This window comes from Poecilia reticulata, chromosome 6, assembly GCF_904066995.2.
Source record: "Poecilia reticulata chromosome 6, P_reticulata-male-v2, whole genome shotgun sequence".
NCBI lineage: Eukaryota > Metazoa > Chordata > Actinopteri > Cyprinodontiformes > Poeciliidae > Poecilia > Poecilia reticulata.
In genome coordinates this window covers 14,969,878-14,994,116 of record NC_088835.1, presented here as the reverse complement: position 1 = coordinate 14,994,116, position 24,239 = coordinate 14,969,878, and the positions used below count along the sequence as shown (strand labels likewise).

At 40.0% G+C, this 24,239-nt stretch overlaps 1 protein-coding gene across 4 annotated transcripts in view; it reads right to left on the bottom strand.

Moving 5' to 3' along the window:
* LOC103466356 (zinc finger protein 536-like) overlaps positions 1-20,755 on the bottom strand; it is a 35,892-nt gene extending 15,137 nt beyond the window's left edge. Inside the window, exons 1-3 of one of the 4 annotated variants that reach the window (XM_081608024.1) lie at positions 20,452-20,754; positions 19,409-19,506; positions 4,339-6,130 (exon numbers count right to left, since the gene is read on the bottom strand). In XM_081608024.1, coding sequence (XP_081464150.1) covers positions 4,339-5,926 — 1,588 coding nt within the window. In that variant the 5' untranslated portion in view covers positions 5,927-6,130; positions 19,409-19,506; positions 20,452-20,754. The other 3 variants (XM_081608026.1, XM_081608023.1, XM_081608025.1) reach the window with 3 other exon arrangements.
* Positions 20,756-24,239: the final 3,484 nt, after the last annotated feature.

Genomic DNA, 24,239 nt, shown 5'->3' with positions numbered 1-24,239 from the left:
GAGTCTTCTCTATAGCAGTGGAGGAATTTAGCGCCACTCTTGCTTGCAGCTTCTGTTACGTTGGAAGGTTTCAAGCATCAACAGGCTGTTTAAAGACATGTCACAGAATCCTAATGCAATTTAAATCCAGTGCGTTCAGAGGTGGACCTGCTAGCGCAGTTTGTGTTATTGTTCAACTGTGCTTGAGCTTGAGGTCCTGAACCAATTGCTTGAAATTTTTTTTAAATGATTTGTCGGTTTTTATCTAAGTTGTATTGGGCTTGCAAGCTTCTCAAAAAGTTCATTTTTTTGTCTCATCAATCCAAATAAATCATTTCCAGAAGTATTACTAATCATCCAGATAGTTTTGTTTCCCCTTTTAATGCCATTTTTACTGTTTTTTTTGTTTTTGTTTGTTGAACCTTGAATACTGACCTTAATTGAGCAAAGGGAGGCCCGCAGTTCTCACTTTGTTCTCGGTTATTTTGTTTGTTTTTGGAGTAAATTTGGTAGCTATAAAGCTCTTAAATGTTTTCTCTCAATTCAGAAGGAAGGTTTTCCCCGTGGTTCAGAGTCTCAATCAGAAATGGCTTTGTAGTCCTTTCTAGACTATGTCAATGATTTTGTTTCTTATGTTTTGGTTAATCAGTCTATCCATTATTTAAGAAAAAGGGGTGATTACTTTTTCACATAAAGCTAGGAGGGCTTGGGAAGTTTGTTTGTTTTTTTGTTTGTTTTTTTATTAATAAATAAAATTCAAAAACTGCCTTTTGCATTTATTGAGGTCATCTTTGGTTGATACAAAAAAATTCTTTGATGATCTAAAGTATCTAACTGTGACAAACAAAAAACAGAAGAAGAAAAAAACCAGAAACAGAAACAAATATACAAGGGAGCAAATACTTTTCCACAGCACTGCATATCATAAACAAGCACCTGAAATGCAAAACAGAGATACATGTTTGCTGGTTTGGTTTAAGATGAAACAGAGTGAGAGTCGCACACAAGACTAGTGAGGGGAGAAAAAAACAGGGGCACCAGATGTTCTTTGATGTTTATAATAGCATATATTATTAATATTAATTAGACCACATAGTCAATGACGCATTTGGGACGTTTCCAAGTCAATTAAGCCAAATGGCATTCAGGAGACGGCGGAACAATATTTCAAGGCAGGTGTTCAGAACTCCCTGGGTAAATCTTTTTATCTGCATGCTAGGAAAACAAGCATTTTGAGCTTAATTTGAGCCTCATATCTGCAATAATAATTAAAAAGAGGATTAAAAGACAGAAGTGAGGGGAAGATCGAAAAGCCAACAGGTAATCTCTTCAGGCAAACCAGTCAGACGGGCTCATCTCTGCCCATGATGCAGTTCTCTTACACCAGATTGCAAGTTAAAAGATGCTTTAACTGTTAGCAAACACACAGGATACAGGGAAGTAACTGGAGCAACCAAATGAAATGCGATATTATGTGCAGCAGCCCACTTTATCCGTGTTTCTGGCCAAACCACTGCTCATGTTACCGTTCGCAGTTTTACAGACGCTTATCACTTTAGGCTCTTGTGGCTTACAGTAAGAGCGGCATGAAGGCAGGGAATAAGGAACAAAACACATGTAGGGACAGCGCCATTACATGGTGTCTGCTCACTGACCTTGAGGTTAAGAGCTTTGAATGGGACTAATTAATAACTGTCAGCAGATTTCATATTTTTTAGCCATGTTTTATTCAGATCGTGGATGTAACTGCCCTAATGTAGGTCAGGGGGCTGCAGAATGTAGCTTTTATGAGTTTATCCTTTAAAAAAAAAGAAGTTGTAACTCCTAATCTCAAATTATAATTAAAGCTAAAGTGCATTTTAAACTGTGTCCTGATTAGATATTCAGACAAGTCATTTGTAACCATCCCTCCTTTTGAAATCAATGAAAGTAGAATTTCTAATTTAAAATGCTGGGTATTTGCAGCTAAACGTCTAAATCTCGAGCTGCGTCTGAATGTTTCCAGCAAAGGCAGACTCGCTCACTCTGACAGCCACCACTGTACTATATTTGCTATCCATATTGAGAACATCAATAACTTCATGACCACCATAGGCTGACTATGAATAATGCAGCCAGTAATTCTGGACTAATCAATGTTCCTCAAGCTGAACATCTGGCAGTGGTAATTCTTCCTCAGCATCTCCGTTCTCCTGAATTAGAAAACACTCTCTCCTTCTCCCTTCCTCTATGTCCAGCCATCAAGACAGACAGGCTTGATCAGTTACAAGCAAACCTCTCCAACCCTCCACCCCCCCGCGCTGAAAAAAAAACTTATCCTTGTTATTAAACCCTCATCAAGTGGTGCGTGTTCTCCATATGTGTAGGATTTACCTATCTGTCCCACAGCAGACCTGTGCGTTGAGCCAGGGCCAGCACTGTGTGATTGTGTTAATTAATCTGTCATTGTGAGCGCAGGGAGCAGCTGCAGAGGTCTCTGGGATATATTGTCAGAGCTAAACAATGCGGTGCTAAGCCCCCAGAGTGAGTCTACCATTACACAGGACTAAGAAGAGGGAGGAAAGGAGGGGAGGAGGAGGGGGGTGGGGGGACTGAGAGAGAGAGGGAGAGAGAGAAAGCCTGCCGGATCCATCATTGACTAAAGCAATGACGCCTGACCTTTACAATGAATTAGTTTCCATGCTTAATATTGACTGAAATTAGAGTCTGATACTGAATGTGCCATCCCAGAACTCTGCACACTCAAATCCTCAGCTAGCCAACTATCATAAATGTTTCCGGGAGTGACACCGTATGGTCTCGGAGATATGGGAGAGGAGGGAGAAGTGCAAACAGCGGAGTTTGTATGTGTTTCTTAAAGAGCAACCGGAGAGGGATTTGGCCACAAAACTGCCAGCATTTACATGTAAATATGCAGCTACCAGTATGTGCGTACAATATGGAAACAAAACATCTAAGGGGATTAGACCTGATCCATTTATCTCTGCTATACGGACATCATTTAAGAGGATACTGGATCAAATCCCACTAGAGTCACCGCGCATCAGACTCAGATGTACATAACAGTTCTACACCAGCAGGGAGAATAAACAAAATAAAACACACACATTAGTAATGAAAGAAATAAAACAAAGTTTGGTCTCATTTCTTTTCTTAACAACACTGCTACAGCAGTAATTTAGCCTCTTGATAACATGTTAGCAGGATGCCATGACAAGAAAGGCATCTACCCATCGAGCCAAATCATCCAAATCACCAGGTGGAAAAGAACACTATCAATAAAAATACCAGGTGGTAGATCAAATCATAAAAATCACTGGGTGGTATATATCAAATCATTAAAAACACCAGATGGCATGCATTAACATCTTGTGCCCCCGTAGGCAAGGGGTGGGGATGTGACAGATATAAAATAGAGGGTACTAATTATCCCCACATTTCAACATGATGCCATTATCTTTAAAAGAAAGACAAAGCCCTGGTGGAAAATAATATCTGTGATGTGTTGCTGACCCTGGGCGTCGTTCCTACCTACTCAAAGTGACAGAAAGACTACAGCACAAATTTGTAAAAAAAGAAAACTGGAATATTAAGAAAAAACAAAATTGATAAATGGCAATCTAGGCAACTTAAGCAGAGATTCACCAATATATCAGCTAGTAACCCAGAGTTAGCTGAATATCATCTTGATTGGTGAAAACTCAATTATTAACAACTCCAAAATCTAAATGTTAAAAAATTGTTGTTGTTTTTTTCTAAAATAACACTCTAAAATGTTAACATTACTTCCAATAAGAAAAAAAAAACATGTTAAATGATTGCTTTAAACCTAATTTTGCCAGGGTTGTGAAAAATTCTGAGCATAACTATAAATACTATCTAAACTTTCACCACCACTAAAACTACTGTAACATATTTTAATTCTTTATGAAAAGAAAAATAATCATCTGTTCATCTCATTGCTTATATCAGGTTCAGCTATATTCACGCGAGCTCAACAAACTGTACAAAAGCAACATGCATTAAAACGTATAACTAAAAAAGCCATAAAAGACTTGTGGTTAAAACATTTTTAATCAGAACTGTTCCCAGATATGTCTTTACATGAATTTGGATATATATATATATATATTTTTTATTTTTTTTATATACCCACTTAATAGATTTTACAAAGAAATGAGAATTGGCTAAAAATCAATACCAGACGGTGAAAACTTAAAAAAAAAGTTTGCCCAGATATTGGAAATTGTTCATAAAATATTGATTGATGCATCTCTCATTAAAACAATACCCTCAACGTCACCATTATGAGTAGTGTTCTTTGTCAGACTTATTAACATTTGCTGATTTGTTATGTACCTGTAGGTGTAGAGGAGGATTCTGGTTGATTGTTGATGGGATTGCCTGCCTCTGTGATCATCTCCGCTGGCCCATGGTGACTTACGCTGCCTGGGCTCCCAGGTCTGCTGACAGCCTTGGTGTCTGCATCACTAAGACACAGTTTCCCATCATCTACAGGGACGCCCCTCTCAGGTAAGTAGGTGGAGCACTGATGCTGCTGCTGCTGTTGATGATTATCTTTTGGCCTGTACATCTGCTGATCAATAGGGAGCCCAGGTGGCATGATCTGCCAACCTGCATAGCTACCACTGTTGTTGAGAGCGTCTCGGTTTGAGATGACTTTCTGCAGATACTCCATGCTAGTGGAGCTCAGTTGAGGGTGGAGATGATTTAAGGTCAACAAGGAACTCTCTGCGTCTGTCAGCGGACCTGGACCGGAAGAAATCATCCTCCCCAACACCTCTCTGACCTTCATGTCGGTGCCTGCTGCGGCCATCATGTGGTCGTAATCGGGTAAATCTGCTCGCTCAGGCGCCTGGAACCTGTTGTTCATTCTGGAGATGTATTGGGAGTAGATGTTGCTCGGATGGTCCTGAGTCAGACTGTTCATGGCGACAGAGGAGTCATGGTCAGAGAGGATGTTACTCTTAGCAGCAAGCTTGTTAAGGTGGACTTTCATATGGTTCTTGAGAAACCAGGGCTCTTTGAAGCGACGACCACAAATTTGACAGCAGTGCTCAAAAGAGTCTTTGTGTTTTCTCATGTGACCCTTCAGGAACCAGGCCTGGCTGAAGGTCTGGCCGCACACCTCACAAGGGAATTCACCGGCGGGCTTCCCCTTATCACCGGCTCCCATTGACAGCTTCTGTCCTGGGCCCGAATCGGCCGTTATGTGCGTCATTTCAACGTGGCCAATGAGATCCTCCTCTTGTGCAGCGGCAAACTCACACAGAGTGCATTTGTAGGGTTTGTGCAGAATCCTGATGTGACGCTCCAGCTCCTGCTGCTTCCTGAACTTTCCCTTACAGAAGGAGCAGCGGAAGCCGGCGCTTTGGGGCTGGATGGATTCATCCGGGGTCACCTTAGGAGACGTAGCTCGGTGTGGTGGTAGATCTGCTGCCCCAGAGATGTCTGAGAACTGTGACTCTGTTGGACCGGTCTGCAGAAAAGCCGGTGTTTGCTGCTGGCTGACGTTACCAGCTCTCATCTGCCTGTCTCTGAGTATGGCCCTCTCCTCCAGCTCATGAAGCAGCCTGTTCTCCTCCCTGATCCTCCCTCGGCCTTTGCCCAGAATGCCTTGCTTGTGTGTGCGAAGGTGTATCTTGAGGTTGCCCTTCTGCGCGGCCCTGTGGTCGCAGTACGGGCACTTGAAGGGCTTCTCCCCGGTGTGAGTGCGCATGTGGAGAGAGAGGATGCTGTTGAAGCGGAAGCGCTTCCCACACAACGGGCAGGGATACTTCCTGTTCTTGCGGTTGTCATCCTGAGCAGAATTGACCTGTGTGACAATGCTTTGATTGGTGATTCTCAGGAACTGAGACAGCTCCACTCTCCCGTTCATGCTGCTGAGTATTCTTGCATCCACAATTTGATTGGCCAGAAGCGCCATCTGGTTCCTGACTGGGTGGGTGGATGGGGTAATGACGCCGTTCGCTCAGGAATTGGGTGGTGTTCCCGTGATGTCGGTCAGCAGTGCTGGTCTGGTACAGTTCGAGTGTCGGCGGTGAAATGATGTCAGTTTGCAATTAATCAGCAGAAACAGGCTCAGAGTTCACGCTGTGCAGATGAAGCATCAGTTTGTTGTTGCTCAGGCCTGAAGAGAGAGCAAAAGCAAAATCAGCTGCAGCTCCACAACCACATGCATATCAAGCAAACACACTACAAAACAAGCACAGAATCACATCAGCAGCCGTGAGAAGTGTCACTGCAGTTACTTGCCGTCAATTTAAAGTGTAAATCTGTACTTCTGCAACTGCTGTATAATGCCAGTGACACACCACAAATAGGTCAGGAAATAGAGCAAAGTAGGCTCTGACACTGCTCATCCTGTGTTAAGTATACCTGTGGTTTTAGATTATTGTTGGAGACTGTAAAAATGCTGATTATGTCTAACCACAAAGGCTTCCTCAACAAATATCTCATCTTTACAAAAGGGTAAGGTAAAATTCTTGTCTAGATCACATTTTCGACACAATGCAAAAGCAGCACAAAGATCAAAGAGGGTCTGACTCTACTTGGCCTTCCTTTGAATTTCACACAAAAAAAGTGAAACACTTTTAAGAAAACATGAAAGTAAATCCTCACGGTTCTTTCAAGCTGATCTGTTGCTTATTTGTGGAAAGCCCTTTACCAGAATAAGTCCGGCACATTGCAAAGCTATTTATATCTTTTGATTTCCTTCACATTTTGTAATGTTAAATCCACTAACCAGCATACCTTGTGCTATGTATTGATTCTATGTACTAGACTAACACAAAGTAGCACACTGATGAGAAGTTATATATTTTACAAATAAAAGACTAAAAAGTCTGACATCTATATTCAGCCTCTCTGAGTTACTAGTTTTAAAAGGCAGATTAAGCTGCAATTGCAACTGCTTTGCACATCTACAGACTAAACTTGTTGTGTATGGCTCTCTGCGAATTAGCTCAACCTCAGTCTGGCTAGGTAAAGAGTGTCTGTAGACACTTTTTACTAAATTAGAAATTTACATTGTAGTGTATTTACATAAGTGTTTAGCAGCTTGTAATGCTGCTCGTGATGTTGCTATTGCCATGTTTCACAGTGGTGAAAATGATGTCTTCAGGCTAAAGTACAATGTAAGTCTACATTCGCAGATAGCAATTTGTATGTTGGCTAAACAATTCAACTCAGAGAGCCTAACTTCATATGTTAGATGCAACAATTCATGTCTTGTGACTAACTGCAAAGACAGCTCACTTTTTCATTAATGCCAGATTTGTAGATGCGTATGAATAATGGTTGTTAGATTCTGCCACCTAAGCAGTGGATCTTTGCAGCTCCTCCAGAGCTACCCCAGGCCTCTTGGTTCTCCATGGCTTACATGTCAGTTTGGGTGGACAGTCACTCATTATATTTTTGCTTGATGAGTTGGACAGTGCTCCGTTTAGAGCCTTTCACAGAACAAATGGATTTATATTTAGATTAAATCACACACAAGTGGATTCTACTGGTTTCTGAAGGCCACTGCTGGAATTGGATTTTACTCAGGCGAATCATACGAAAGGTGACAGAATACAAATTTATCCCCCACTTTTCAGATTTTATATAAAACAAACATAATGGGACAACATATTTAAGAAGCAGTAGTAGTTTTCTATTGCACTGCATCTTATGAGAATATTGAAAGTAAACATTTCAACCCTGCAAGGAAAGAGTCAAATAACAGAGACAAGTAAAATAAGGATTTTTCAAATGGAAAGCCTGCACTTGCCAGTTCCCCCCGTTTTTTTTTTTTTAATTCAACTGTGGCAAGAAAACAAAGCTTCAAATTCACGTCGTGCTACAATGGTAGAGGTCACATAGACGAGCCCTGCACAGCTCCAGAGCAGCAGCAAAGGGCACAGAACAAAGGCTGCACTGTCCACTCTGAATTAACACAGGCTTACATCATCCTGGACTGCAACCTCACTCAGTCACGAAAATGATGTACACAACACCACACAGATAAAAAGTTGGCAAGCCGGGAGATTTGTTTTGTTCTAGTTGCTTCAAGCTGCGGATAAAAAAGAAAATCATTGCACCCATTAGGAACTGGCTTACTCTTAGGAATTATGCAGATTGTGTCAAAAAGTGAACAAAATTGATTTTTTATTTTTTATTATTTCTAAACCTGGTAGTCTTACGCCATATTAGAAAGCACAGCTTAGCCTCCTCCCACTTCCCACTCCCTTTCAAGGATTACGGTCATTACAATCATTGTTGCATTTGCCTCTAATAATATCATTATAGAAGTGTAGCCTTGAATGTGTAATATTGCACAGTGTATCTAATTTGGAATCTGCACAAAGTCGATAATAATTGATTAAACTCAGCTTTAAATGACTTCACAAAGGCCGTGTATTGTTTTTATTTTTTTTTTTTTATATCTTTTAACCACTTGGTGCGTTTCTTTTATGAAGAAAGAAATACATTTTCTCAGTTGTGGCACAGAAAGAAAGAGGGAATAAAGCAAAAAAGAAACCTGAGGAAATTACCCCCTAAAGAAAAAAAAAACTTTTCCAAACTAGAGTTAATGGAACTAAAGGCCTCCTAAAAATCAGTTTGACCATGAGTCTAAGCCACCTGCTGCTGCATAGCAACCTCAGTGAGACGTGAAAACGTTACACATAAAACCACAGATAAAGAGCTGCCTGCAGCCACGGCTGCTCTGAGCAGCGTGTCTGCTCTGTGCTGAGAGCAATGTAAGGATATGGGGCTGACCTAATCATATCTGACAGGGAGAAAGTAAGCAAACGACATTAGCATACACTGCATCTACTTCATATTTACAGAAGGGGTATTTCTGATTAACTAAGCAATAACAAGGAGGCCAAAAAATGAAGAAAATGCATCACTTCTGAGCGTGGGCCAGGTATTGCAGAAATTGGTGGAGATGCGAGCTGGGCCATTAGGTGTTTTTCTCTGTCAGAGAGGATTAGGCTGTTTTGGTGCAGATTGAGAGGGTGCTTGATTGCTATGAAGCACAGTGTCACAGCAGCGATTCATAGGTGTGGCCGCACATAGACGAAAAAGGAGCAGGTGTGATTTAGCACAGGCAATAAAAGGGGAAACAAAAATGTGGCAGACACACACACACGCACAGTCAAAGCAGCCAAGAGCCCTGTGCTTTCAGGGTGATTTCAGATAAAGCGATAAATCTGCTTCCACTACAGTCAGGCAAAGAAAATCATCACTAAGATAGAAATTCAGTGTTTTCACCCTTTGGTGTATAATGCATGTCATATTGTAAACATATTTTAATTACAATCACACAAGGATTTACACTACTCTCTGAAATGATCTGCACCTTTGATAAAGATGTGTAAAAACCCCAAAACAAATGCTACCGTTAGCTCAGGTTACAAGTAGTAATGAAATTAGTTACTAAAACTATGCAGACAAAACACAGCCCTATATTACAATGTCACCAGGTGACTATTAATCCTCTCAAGCACTGAGCAGATGCTTAGGACAAATAAACATGTGGTTGTGCCATAACCTTAGAAACAAAAAAAGTTTTCCTTACACCAAAAGATGAACGATCAAGAATCAGCACAACACAGCTCCAACTATTACCGCAAGAAACTAGTGAACAGGCCCACAAACTGGGAATGGTGAAGGACACATAATAGACACATGTAAACAATTACAAAGTTGTCCTTCACTCACCTGAAGAACATTTTCTGGATTAAAGGACTAATGTGCCAATGAGATCTTGAGAAACTCGTTGATGTGTTTATCTTTGGTCAAATTAATGGCTGCAAAAAGATTCAGAGAGCGGCAGATGACCCAGAAATGCTGCTGCTCGCGTTCTCACGAAAACCAGGAAGAGAGAGCAAATCGCTCCAGTTAAAAAGTCCTTATACTGGCTCCATGCAACTCAGAGAATAAACTTTGAAATAATTTTGCTGGTTTATGAATCACTGAATGGCTTAACACCAAATCCATGATAGTCCTGATAGTCCTGTTGTTGTGTCAACCTTCCAGACCTCTCGGGTCTTCCAGAACCACAGCCAAACATGGAGAAGCGGCATTCAGCTTCCATGCACCACAAATCTGGAACAAACTTCCCCAAAAACAAAAAAAAAAAAAGCAAAACAGTCAAAATGGAGTTCCATTAAATTAAGACTAAAAACTCACTTTGACTTTTCAATTTGTTATAGCTTTGTTTATTTGTTTATTTTTAATTGTTTTCTTTTTTATTTTCTTTTTAATAATGTGCAGCTTTTTAATAATGTAGCGACAGAAATAAAATTGTCATGCCATACATATTATCCAGTAATCAGAGCTACAGTTATTGCCATGCTTAACATTTTCTATAAAATAAATGTAGTTTAAGAATATATAATTTCTGTTTCACTTGGTTATAAATATGATAGAGACCTAATTCCCTGAGCCCCGCTTCAAAATTAAAATAAATAAATTCAATAAATAAATTCAATAAATAAGAAAACATGCTATGAAAAAAAGTGTGTTTATCTTTAGAGCTATAATTAAAATGTGCAAAACAATTTGAACTGTAACAAAGAGGGTAGATGAGGACCCAAGCTTATGTTGCCAACACACAAAGTGAGCAAAAGGGTAAAGAGGATCAGGAAATCTCCAAAACATACTAGTAGAGGACTGCAGCAAAAAAGCTGCAGCTTGAAGTTCATAGAACAACAACCGGAAGGTTTCCATTTGCTAGCAAGCTGTTTGCTAAGTGGTCACATCTACAGCAGGAACAATGTTATCACATTTATAAATTTAGCATTTTCTAAATGTGCCTAAATGTAAATACAGTGTTCAATTTGAACACTTTTGTTTTTAACAGTCGCCTAACAATATAACTGAAGCATTTTTATTCTTACTGTCATTTTGAAGTTGGTCTGAATGCTAGGGAACTTCTAGCTAGTAACACAAGACTTTCTGTTTTCCTGCACTTAAAATATGACTTAAGCCTTAATTCTTTGAGCCAAAGCATAGTAAAGAAAAAAATCTTCTGGGACCATGTGCTTTGATCAGAAGACTAATGTTAAGCTTTTTGACAGCAAACATCCCAGATGACTGTGGCATGAAACAAAAGAATGTGTGGAAAAGTACCTTGTGTATGGTGGAGAGACTGTAATGCTGTGGGCCTGTTTTCTTGTTTCCTTCTGAATCTTGTTAGAGTGTGTGGTATCAAGATCTCTTTGAAATATCAGAATATTTGAAACAGATATCTGGCGGCAGTAGCAAGGTCATATGGTCATATTAATCCGATTCTGACTCTACCTTCTGCAGTGGTTACAGACCTTTTGGCAAAACGAGGTAAAAGTGGGTATGTCCAGAGAGTAAACAGCAAATCTAAATATTGTTTTACAACAGAGTAAAACATTTTGTAATGTAAGGCTTCTTCCTCAATAAATAAATATATTCAGATTAAATGTGGTATTTAAAAAAAAACAAAAAAACATGATGCTGCAGCAATGAGAAATGTGCTATTACCACGTTCCTAGGATGGGGTCAATGATTGTAGTGGATACCATATGCCACAGCTTTCAATATATGCATGTAAATATGATTTCTGCATGAGATAAGTGGAGTTACTCAAACAGGATTTCACAAAATTTAAACAATGTTCTGACGCGTAGGTCAGTTTAAGGTTGTAAACATAGCCTGAGCCACCCGAACCTAACAGAAAAGCTGGGCATGACATTGATATTGAAGCGGTTTGATATCTGTTGATATCTTACATTGTTTCTGTTGTGGGTCTGCCTACCTCAAAATGACAAGTTATGGTCAAAATTCCTGGAATTCAGTGACTTTGCAGGCTACAAAGGGCGATTGTCTAAATATTACAAAGCAGGATCATGTGCGGAAAGTAAAAGCCCGATGCCATGCTTTATGCCCCCCTTCATCTCACTTCAGCCCACGCGTCCACCCACCAAAGTAGCAAGCCAATCGTCACATGGACTGCCCTGTCAGGGGGATGAAGAGCCTGAACAAGGAAGAGGGCAGTGGTAACACAGCTGCCCGGCATGACCCGCGCAAAAGATAGCGCCCATATACTTTCTGACAGCCAGATTAATGAAACCCTATAGGAGCTCCTCTGTAGGCCTCCCAAAAGCCTGACGGAGACAGAATAGTCTAACCAGCACCATTCATTACTGCGGGTATACAGAGCACAGAAAGAGCACACACAGCACTGACAAACTAGCTCCTTGTGAGTAATAGCTAAAGAACTCATAAAGGAATACATACACATTTGTTGTGGATGCAGTAAATCTATGCCACTCCTTTTACGACTATCAAAAATCTGGCTTGTGCCCTGTAAAAATAAATCAGGCGTGCATGTGGTGCGGCGATGATGTGCAGTTATTTGGGAGTCAGCTATTTCATATGTTCAGTGAAAGGAGGCTTTCGATTAATTTTGTTTGTCTCCCTCTCTCTCAGTTATGCAGATTAGTGGCATTGAACGCATGGCGAAGAGAGAACAAGTTCCTTAAAGATACAGGAGAGTATTTTAGCAACTCAGATGGGGAAAAAAAAATAGCAGGTTTGTAAGAAGGCCACCAGCTGAGCCTCTACAAATAGATATAAAAGTATGCTTTTAAAGCAACAGTCCAAACAATTTTGGAGTTAGTTTCTGTTGAAAGGTTTTATACATTTATCATCTTTCCTGCAATAAATAACGGTTTTATCATTTTCATATATCGTAAGTCCCGACTGGGTTTTCCTGAAGGCTAATGCTAACCGCTAGTGAAGGGGGCCAAGAAATTTTAAAAACCTCATTGTGGATTATTCAAACTCTATTTTTTGAACATTTAAAACTATCTTACTTTTCCTCTGACCATTTTTTTTATACAGAACCTAACGCTAATTTAAGGAGGCAGGAAGCAGTGCACCTGAGTAATCTACCTATGTAAAAAAAATATTAAGAACCGGTCAGAGTGAATGACAAATTAAAAAGCAAGGGAATACAAAATCTAATAGATGCTTTCTGATGTCTATCCCTACTGTAGTTAAAGCTACAGTAGCATGTGTGTTGGATCAGATCGCACAGGTCAGCATTTGATCCATATGAATCAGAGTTGTCAGCAGTTCGCCACTTTTTATTTCTCTTGTACCAATTTTTTATCTTGCCCATTGTGACCCAGCAACATTCCCTAAAAGCTGCAGTTTTGAAGATGAGGACAAAATGTTCACCTGCTGCTTAACACATCCACCCTAAGGAGGTGGGAAGGGGAAAAGGTCATCAGGGGTTTTCACTTCACTTGTCATGATGCTACGCTGATTGTTGCACTCAGATATAACTTAAGTATTATGTCGAGTTGGTTCATATTTAAGCTAAACACCATAAAGAACTTTATACAGAAATTTGAACTGTACTCATTTTATTTTTTTGTTACTTGGCTGTTTAAATGAATGATGAAGAATTTCCCGTTTGATACCCAGACCCAGAGGATTATCTTACTCTATAAAAGAGGCATTCTGGATGTGATCATTGTTAACAATAACCTCTGACTTGCCTATAAAATCTGTAAAGAGTAAAAAAAAAAATGCCACTTTAATTACAAGGACTAATCAGTAGCAGCAGTGTGGGGGAAAATCTGCTTTGCTTCACGTGCAAATTTGGTGATGTGCTGTGCTATGCTCAGAAGAGTCTAAACCATCCAGCCACTCTGGCACTTGCCTTTCTCATTGAAACGAATATTCAGCTGTTTTTAAGGCTGCAACTTTGTAAAGCATTTATATGCCTTGATTCTGCTAACTGGCCAACCACTAATCCCGAAGTATCAATTTCAATCTCTGAAGTGTCAAAAGGTCACAAATGCAAGTTATGGGACACTGAATATGAAACAGCCACAAGCCAACGAAAAAAACACACGCAATGTCATATTATTATGCATCAGTCTGTAAGTATTGCATGTTAGATGTTAACTCTGCATTCAAAGCACTAATCTGTCTTTCTCAGTAGCTGTCACACACATTACGGCAAACCACTTACTCATGAAGCATATGCAAAGACGCCAACTCTAACACAATCCATTTCTCCCCCAAACACACATACACACACACTCACACACTGGCACATAGAATGTATTTTAAATCACTAATGTGTAAACAGTTGCTCATGTTTGCACAGACCACCTGTTCTTTCTGGACACAAACAAAGGTCTGGCGTATGACGGGGCGAATTAACAGTGTGGGGTGCGTAGGGGATGCCTTGCACAAGAGAAGCCTATCCACATGGTGTAGGCTGGATCAGATGGTTGGGCCCCGTGTGACGGAAGCCGCCTCCAATGTAAACTCGCACAGATCCCCTTCAGCCTGCAACATACTGATATGTTTTGCCTTTCCGACAAGTACAACCTCCCCTGACGAAAGCGACGCAAACCCTTGTTGCTATACCATTTAATTCAACAGGACTCCTAACAGCGAGGAGATAATCTTGTTTTTACGTCCGCGCCTCACATCAGCCAATATTTGAGAACGAGAAAGGAGTTGAGGAGAAACTCGATCCACTTTGAGTTGCGAAAGCACTTGAAGGCACTAAAAACAAAAGTCATTAAACGAGTCATCACAAAATCACAGCAGGGCTCTGGTAATGCCACTTACAGTAGCTCATTAAGCTATGGCATCCACAGGAAAAAACTGACAAACAAAGAGCATAATCCAAGGCACATTAACTGGGCTGATAATTCAATGAACTCTCATTTGGCAGCCATCTTGCCCTTGTGATGGTCTTTCTTTTTTTCCTCTGTAGCAGAGCACCGACCCCTTATGAATTTCCTAACTCTCTCTCCCTTCCTCTCTCTCGCTCTGTCACACACACACACTCACGTAAAAACACAAACACACACATGTATACACGCTCTCTGTCTCTCTAAAACAACAAAACATCCACCATTAGACAACGGGGTACCAGCGTAATTAGAAAATGACTTCCTTTGCAATCCTAGCTAAGTAGTTTACACACTGTAATTACAGGGACAAAATCATCTTTTCATCATTTCACTGATTGAGCTCATCAACCCAGTGGGATCCCAGGACTGTGCTCAGGCAACATCTGGGCTAAGAGAATTAGCCCTTAGTTTAGCGGGCCTTTCGCAGTGGCAGGCGAAGCGGCGTGAACACCGGACATGGCGTTTCTGGAGCACGTCTCCAATTTTCCCCCTGTGTTGATCACAAGCTCAATCAAAATGCTGTTTATGGGTTTACTTGCTTTCAAGTAAATAATCAGAGGTGCATTTACTTTTCAATGACTACATGATTAATAAAAGCAGGAAAAACAGCCGAAATAATTAGTTTTTTAAAAAGCGCAGCTCAAGAGAACCACTTTAATTTTCACAAAGGGGAACATCTGGGTCACCTGATATTAACATGACACAGATTAGACAACAGGATTTCTCTAACTGCTGAAGGTCAACCTTTTATTTTTTGGGGGGAAAAAATGACCATCTACAAATCATTAAGGATGCTAATATAGATGCTGAAAGTAAATCAAACAGTGTTGATGACTGATTCCCATGCATGTTTTGTCAGTCATGATTGCCATATTGGGGTTGTTTTATCGAGTGATGTTGCATGCCAGTGCAAGAGTCATACTGCAATGCACCCTGCTCTTTATGTTTTTGGTACCGACAAATCAAATCAAATTTTCAGTTTGCCGTGGTTCTATTCACAAACTGCTTTCCCACATCATCTATTGCCACAATTATCTAAAACCCCTTGCAATGTTGTCACACATGACACAGGTGGTTCGTCTCTTATAGATAGCAGTCAACTAAGTAGCACTTGTGGAGACTATAAACAGAATAAAAACACAAATAATTGATATCATTAACATTAATTAGTATGGGTACAGTTAAATTTAGACGCCTGTTGCATGTTGTCCACATATAAGCAATAATATGACTAGAAAAATCTGAAACCTTTTACTGTATGGCAAACTATATAAATAAGAAGTTTGACTAAGTTTAAGGCAGAGCCTAACCAACAGGTTGAAAAGGGAAAAAATACATTTTCTGGTGTGGTAAGACTTGCATGAGATATATTCTGGCAGCAAGAGAGCAAGGTTTTTAAGGTTTTCAGCCTTCATTTCAGGAAGGCTGAAATGACGACAGCCAAGATGCTCCGTTTTATCTTTTTTAGTGTTTAACCTCGGTCATAAAACACGCTGGAGTTGAAAATGTTGGCCGACTACTGAAAATCTCAGGCTGAAGATAAGAATCTGAGTACTCAAGCTAAGACACTCGTAGGCTACTGGTTTATTAATATTTGTCATGCTAATAGTTAATATGACATCTTGAATAAAATTTTAAATCTCATCTTGTAATTATTTTGTTTTGTGGTGGCTGATTTCTTACAGACATGCCATGATCGCTGTTGCCCCTAATGTAAACTACCAGTTCTTGTTTTTGTTTTTTGCAATGCTTATATTTCACACAGGTTAAGAATTTAAAACAAAATGTTAAAGCAGAGAGAAACACTGACTGTAGCATTCTGCTTGTAGCAAACTGCATGCAACATAAGGTGTATTGAATTAATCCAACAGAATACAAAGAGCAGTTGCAGCACTGTAACCATATCTGTTTCCCATGCTTCCAAAAAATCCCATATCAGAACTTCCACTCCCTCCTAGATGACTGCTAACGCTCTGAAGAGTGACCTTGTAGCACACACAAAAACACATCTTTTCATGGGAAGCTTACTGTAATTCTCTGCGTTTCCCAAGCCCCGACTTTCTAACAAACACATGTGGTCCAGGAGTTGAAGGTGAAGTGCTTTCGCTCGTCTCTGTCCTGCAGAAAGGGCTCCGGCTGCCTCTGTGTGTTGGCAACAGAGGCAAGTGTTTAATGTGGCAGCTGTTAGCCTCGTGGATTTTCACTAATCACTCTCTCCTGATTACTCTGATGAGTGTATGATGCTCTTAAATAATCAACCCGCAATGAAAAAAAAAAAAGAAAAATAATTATCATCATCTCCCTAAGTAGTGCAGCTGCACCCGCCTGCAATAATTACAACTAGAACAGGGCGCCTTCTCTCGTCACTTACAACCACTTATTATTAGAGATAACGCTAATTGGTGCAGTGGTGGGCGACAATTCTTCATGGGGTTCATCATAAAAAGCCAAACCTTAAAAGTTATGGCACATTAGAGGTCTTAAAGCCAAGGTGCGGTATTAAACGCGGCACGCTGAGACACGCCGATAATCTGAGTCAGGGGAGTAGTAGACGTCCTATCAGTAGCCCCCCTGGTTTCTCTCGCTGCCTTGCCCTCGCTCCACCCTTCCCCCCACGCCTGGTATCAGCCTGGCAGACACAATTAACATTTTCATAAAAACAATTCCCGGCCTCCAATAGTCCAATGTAATTTGTTTTCCATCTCTGTTCATTAATCATTGTTTAAATCGGTGAGCCATCCCCTCCACTCTGCCATCTGCACTCAGCTGTGTTACAGATATGACACCTTCCCCCTTAATGGGAGCTGACAGCCAAGAGAGGAGGCCTGTGGAAAATAGCTTCCTGCATGTGCACTTCCACCTCACATACTGCCAGCAGGTGAGAGAGGGGTATTTAATGGGTTCTGATTAATCTCACAGGCAAACAACGCTACATTACAACGTTAGAAGCATGCAGCAGCACATTCTATACGTGCGAGCCGGAGTAAGTGGATCAAAAACTTGCGCAGGGATGCAATGGGAGTGGATCAGAGCTTCAGTCGAACTTAAAAGTCTGTGCTTTTCCCTCTTCTGGTTAAATTAGTGCAGCGTTCCTACAATATGCTATTGTTTTCCTGGAATTGGGAGCAAGGTTATTAATTATTCACTGTTGTGTTCTCATATGAGGGGGCTATGCTTTTCACTGCATTGCCTCATAGCTCAAATACTTAGGGCCATGGTACTCGGGCAAATTTCATGAGGCAACATCACGGCGATATTATTATCACAAAGCATACACTTAGGAGATTAAAAGTTTCCTGAAGAGTTTGAATGATTGGAAAGTTTCCGACTTTTCTCCGATGCAATTTCAAAGTTCTGGGATTTCCATGTTGGAAAGAGACATCAAATAACTTTTGAATTTCTTTTTTTTTTTTTTTTCCCCCAAATGATTTTTAAGCCTAAAGTCTAAACAGCTTAGGCATTGTTGCAGGGAGAAAATCCTTCTCAGTGTGGTGGTTAGAGGGTGCCAAAAAGTTCATCTGGCCTGTTGATTTTACCACGGATTACAGATATTCAAATCATGTGCCTCATGTTCAAACAAGTGCTTCTATCTGGGAAGGAAGTTGCCAAACAAGAGCTTTGTCATGTAATCTGTCTGAATTTATAGCAGCATAATGAGGAAACAGGCTGCAGCGTTACTTTTAATACTGTTTCATCCAATCAAACTCTGTCCATCTCCTTTCAGATAATTATGGAAGATCGTTTTAGGAATTATTTTTCAGTGTTTTAAAAAGTGTTTAACCTGAGCACAAACTGATCCATTTAAATGTGTGACAGTGGGTGCCAACCCTAGACCAGAGCAAAGTTTGCAAGTGTTAATGGGACTCAATTGACCTGTGTGTGTGTGTGTGTGTGTGTGTGTGGAGGGGCAGAGGGATGGAGAGATAGCAGCACTTTAACTTACTCAAAACAAGTTAAGGCACCACATGTGTACAGATTAGGGAGCATTTAATGCAGACAGCACAAAATCAGAACAAATATTATTGATAAAGAGGTTGCATTCATGTGTAATTACATCTAAAAAATAATTTAAGTACGCTAAAGTCAGTTGATCATAAAATACCAATTGGTAAAATTGAATTTCTACTCTAATTGAATCATTTCCGTTGGTTATGTCGGAGACAGATCAACAAGTAATAGCGCTGTAGTTTCTGCTCACAATTACAAAGAAGCAACTTGAAGAGTTTGACTTTTTTTCTTTTTTCTTTTTTCTTCTTTAGTGGGAAGCTGTTCCTAACAAGGACAGCAGCGGCAGTAGCATCATCAGTAAATGATGTGTATATTCAAAGCTGAATATTTCATGTTGATTGATCGCACTGACTGCCACCCACCTGCTCCTCCTCCTGTCCCACCGGAGCTGGCATGAGGAGAATTCAGTAATTGAGAAGAGCAGAGCATGGTCTCTCTTTGCTCACATATGACAGATGGGGCATCATCGCTTCAAAGGAGAGCATTTGGAAACAGGAGGAAGGAGGGGGGGATGTAGAGGGGTGAGGTGAAGAAGGGCGAGGGTAGCTTTGAAAGTAGCTGTGCTACTCTGTACAGGTGAAGGCTTAAAGAAAAAAAAAAGGTTACCTTTCCTCTATTAAGCTAAGTGCGATGGAAATCAAAGATCTATAATTAAAGATACAAACTAAACGTTAAAAGTAGTTTATAAATACTCTTTTTTTATATATACACACCTTGCATCCTTATTCTCAGCCACAGCCATTGTAGCATGAATGAGCAGAACCCTGGGCAATCCTCTTCCTCTGTACACCAACCACAATCTAAGGCGATCCTAAAGTCAAAACACCATTAAAAATGATTTCCTCTTGGGGCGGTGTATGTCACGGTGGTGGAGTGGACACGCTACAAAGAGGTTCGACTCTCAACCTCAGGACCCTTCCTTAAAATCTTTGGCTTTTTCCTGTCAATAAATGCTGTCAATGCCACAGAGAATATTTAAACTAATTCCTTCCTTTTTGTGTTTTAACAAATAAAACAAAAATATCAAATCTTAGTCTGTGTTTCAAAGATTTCTTTTCCATTGTGTAGAATATTTCAGCTCAAGATTGATCAGTCAGAGGATTCTTGACTTTGAACTAAAGTTACTGAAATGCAGCCAAGATTTCATTTAATAAGGCGTCAAATCAAGATAGACACATTGGCTCTTATTTTATTTTTTATTTTTTTATGCTGGGGTATTTATTTACATGCTCCTCACTATAAGCATCGGTTATAGTATTTGGGGTACATTTGACAGTTTACTTTTCTTTAAAAACATGTTAGGCGCCCCGACCACCCCAAAGCTGTGCTGCTCTGGGCAGTGAGCCATAGCGTCCAAAGTGAAAAACCGCCACTGGCCACACAACTTCAATTGGCCATATAATTGTTAAAGAACTGACAGTATTATTGCATGACCTAAGGTTAACGAAGTGCAAAATGGATGATGACAAACGGTCACAAATTATCCAACTGTCCAGAAATGAACACTGAAAGAAATGCACACTTGCTGTTTCTGCACCTTCTTCAAATCTGGACTCCGTTGATGAGGATAACTTCTGCTGAACGCCTCGATCACCTTCTCAACCTCTTCGCCATTACTTGCGACTCATGATCAAAAGAAAACCCTACGTAGTCATCTCTGTGAAACGCGTGCCCGTCAGAATCCGTCTCCTCAGAAACTTTTCACAAATAACTTCAGTAAAATCTTAAAACACGGAGGGCAGAGATTCCCCCTTACCTGGCCGGTTCGTTCGGTGAGGCGCAGCGGAGGACGCGACGTGACGGATGGAGTTCAGTGGAGAGTGATGTGGAACAGGATCACTGACTGCTGACTGACGGACTGAACGCTTTCGCTCGCTTTATCATAAACGCCCAGCGCACGGTAGGACGCTGATTTCCCCCCTTTCGAAGTGTAGATTCTTCTACAACGAGGCAGGTTTTTAAAAAACACCGCTAAACACCGGGCGAAGCCAACTGTGCGCTTTGCTGTGCACTATTTTCAAGTGAAGACAAGAGAAAATGAAATCTTATTTTTTTTTTTCTTTTTTGTAAAATGACTCGGGATACTTCGACATGTCCCGAAGCCGTATGTCTCCCTCATCTGGCCGCTGGTATGTAAGTGTAACAGACTGTCTGGCACCGTGCGTAAAATGTGCACTGGCGTCTCCAGGACGCAGACTTCAACAACCCTTTCCCCGATAAGCAGGTATTTGGATGCATTACATCGTATTATGCATGTCGCATTTGTTATGGGGATTATCTGGAACACTAGTAGTTTACATTAGAGAAGTTCCGTGAAAGCAGGACCATCATTTTTGCAAGGTTTCTATTCTAACGACTTGATCCTTTGTTTTGTTCACCGCTTTTTGTTGAAATTGCTGCTTCTCTCTTTGCTTTTCCAAATTGTTGCCATAGAAGGGTTTATAACACAATGGTTAAACATGTTACTTGGATAATGGCTCGCTTGGTGAGGTTTAATTGGATGCTAGTAACATCCATCATACTTTTAGCAACAATCTGACCTTCACTGGAGATTTTGCCCCTCAAGACATCGACCATTATCAGTCATCTAGTTTGTAATAGGCGAGTGCACTGCAGATATGTTCTTTTAAGAAACATAAAATAAAACCCAAACGAAGAACTATGTACTGTATGTAAAAAAAAAAAACAGCAACAGGTTTTTGTTTTAGAAAAAAAACCCAGAAGTACATTAATGATTTTTCTTTTGTTTTTCACAGTGAATATATTTGTATTCAACCCTCTTGAATCAGTTCTCATCTCGAAGTCCCTGTTTTGTCTTAGTTAGTTTTGCACAACTAGACTAAAATTTCTGTGCATTATTGTTTGCAAAATAGCTCAGACTTAGTAAGATTCCATAGAGATCATCAGAAATGTTCTAGTCTTTATCCGATTTTAAACACATCCTAAACTATTACATTACCACTCTTGTCTAAAGTCACTGTCCTGCTGGAAGGTCACCCTGTGGTCCAGACTCAAAGCTTTTGCTGACTCTTACAGATCTTCTTTCTGAATCAAAGCTGTACTCTCATCAGCTCTGATCAGCAAATAATTCCACAACATGATGCAACCACTGCCATGTTTCAAGTTGTGTTTCAAGTGATGTGCATTGCTTTGCGCATAGACCAAAAGGGCATCTGATAAGACCGCCTTCTTCCACAAGTTTTGCATGTCTCATGACAAATTGCAAATGGGTCTTGTGGTTTTCTGTCAAAGTCACCTTTAGTTTTGCCACCTCTTCATAAAGACTGGACTTGTGGATTGAATGACTAATAACTGCCCTGCCAATAGAGTCTACCATCTAAGCTGTGGATCTCTGTTGGATATTAGATATTGACCTCTTGGCTACTTCTGATTAATTCTCTCATTCCCTGGCCTACAGGTTTAGGTGGGGGGTCCATTTAAAACCTCTACAACTTAATTTTGGATGGAATTGATGTCTGTTCACTGTTCGGCACAGTGGAGGTTTTGTGATTATGTGGATCTCTCTTTTTTAAAGATACTGGGAACCTTATGGCATGAACCCTTTAACGTATCCAGACAGTTTAAATATGCAATCCTTTGTTGGAAACCTGAATATTTCTCTATTCATTTTCGTTATATTAACTGCATGATTATCAAAAACATATTGCCAAATCAAGGCAGAAAGGAGTCTCCAGATACAAAATAATAGTAATAAAAAAAATGGGTTGCTTAAAGTGTGAAACTTTCTGATGTCAATGTAAAGCAGATATACTGGCTGCTGTTTAAGCCTTTCTTTTATAATTTGGAGCCTTTCGTAACTCTTCACCTCGCCTCGCTCAGGCCTGAACACCTGTCTGGACAACAATTCCTGCGTGAGACCTTCATCAAACAACTCTTAAAATCCCCTCTTAATCCCAGCAACGCAGATCTCCGGAGTGTTCTCTCTCATTACCAAGTTTGCATCCTAGATTTCTTTGAAATGTAGTTCCACCGCACTCTGGCATATACCTTTGCAGCTTAACCTACATAAGTCCATTGATCTGTGTCTTACCAACACAACGCTACTATGTTAAGCATTGCCTAATCTGCCTCATGCTACCTGGATTTTCATATTGGAGAAATAATCCTAATGAAAGGTGCAGGAGGTGGGGAGTCACCTTAAGACCTGTTTAAAAGCTTCTTATCACAGAACTGCAGTATTTTTTTGTTACTAAAAAGGAAGTGATAGCCCATTAAATCTTAATCCGTAGCTTTAATTAAAGGAAGGGAAACGTTGGTGTATATCATTTGGCCTGCTAATGTTTAAAGTTATAGAAAAATGACAACTAGGTGCCTCACGTTAAATAAAACAAGAATGCTCATTTTCAGACGCTGTTCTCTGAACTACTTCAGCATATTAGTTAGAAATGTGGAAGAAGTCAAAACAGCCTCTGAAGTTGACGCGTAATCTTGAAAAACTTCATGAAGTTAAACTACGACATGATAACTAAGGCATTTTAAAACTCAGCCCATGAAAAGATGATAAAATAAAACGCATGGGTGTTACATTGACATCAAACACAATCACAACTCCTTTTGATGACTTCAGAATCCAAAAAAAAAAAAAAAAAAAACTTTGTGGGGGGTAATTCTCATTGCTTACTTGACCTCAATTGTCACGATACGTGGTTTCGGTGCGCAGAAAAAGCTTGGTTGTTCACAGTTTCTTTATTACAACATCTAAGAGGGAAAAAAAAAATATGCTCCTTGGGTGAATCAAATTTAGAGGCAAAACCATTCAAAAGGCTGTAAAACAATCAGCAAGCATCTGTTTTTATTTCATCAGTTATGTGATGTAATTAAGAAACTTTCACAATCGCAGAATCGTTTGGAGACATGAGAGTAAAGTCGCTGAGACTATTTTGGTGCAGATAAAGAAACACCAGAGTGGAGATCTAAAGAGCTTTCATGCTGACTTGTAGCAATCTGGAGTGATTTTTATCTTGCAAAAAATGCTGCACTCTAAACTAAATGACTACAGAGATGACACCTAATAGAATACCTCTAAAGGCAAACAACCCCAACAAGAATCTGCCATAAACTGGGCACAAAATTTGTATGAACCGTAGCTTTGAAAGCTACAGGCTGCCTTGTTTCTCCAAAATAAGGCAGCCTCTTATTTTGAAGAAATAATAACAGTGAGACTGTCAGCTCTGCTGTGACTGAGTGACTTAATCAGCCAAATAAATTCTGCATCATTCCTGAGTCAAAAAGAAATAAAATATATATACATGGCTGGTCAGCAGGGAATCATATTAAAGCTACCATGACATAAATCTGAAACTGTAAAACTACATTTTTTGGGCTCTCTTGACAGAATATTACAGTAAAAGTTCTGCACCGTCAAGATTCAATATTTTATTAACGTTTAAAAGTACAGTGTCCAGATTACACCGAAAATTCTGTTTACAGAGTAGACCGCAAAACAGCAAAATTTCAGCAAATACGTTTAAAAATAATAATAATAATAATAATTTGTCTTTTGTAATAGTCTTATTCGTTTAC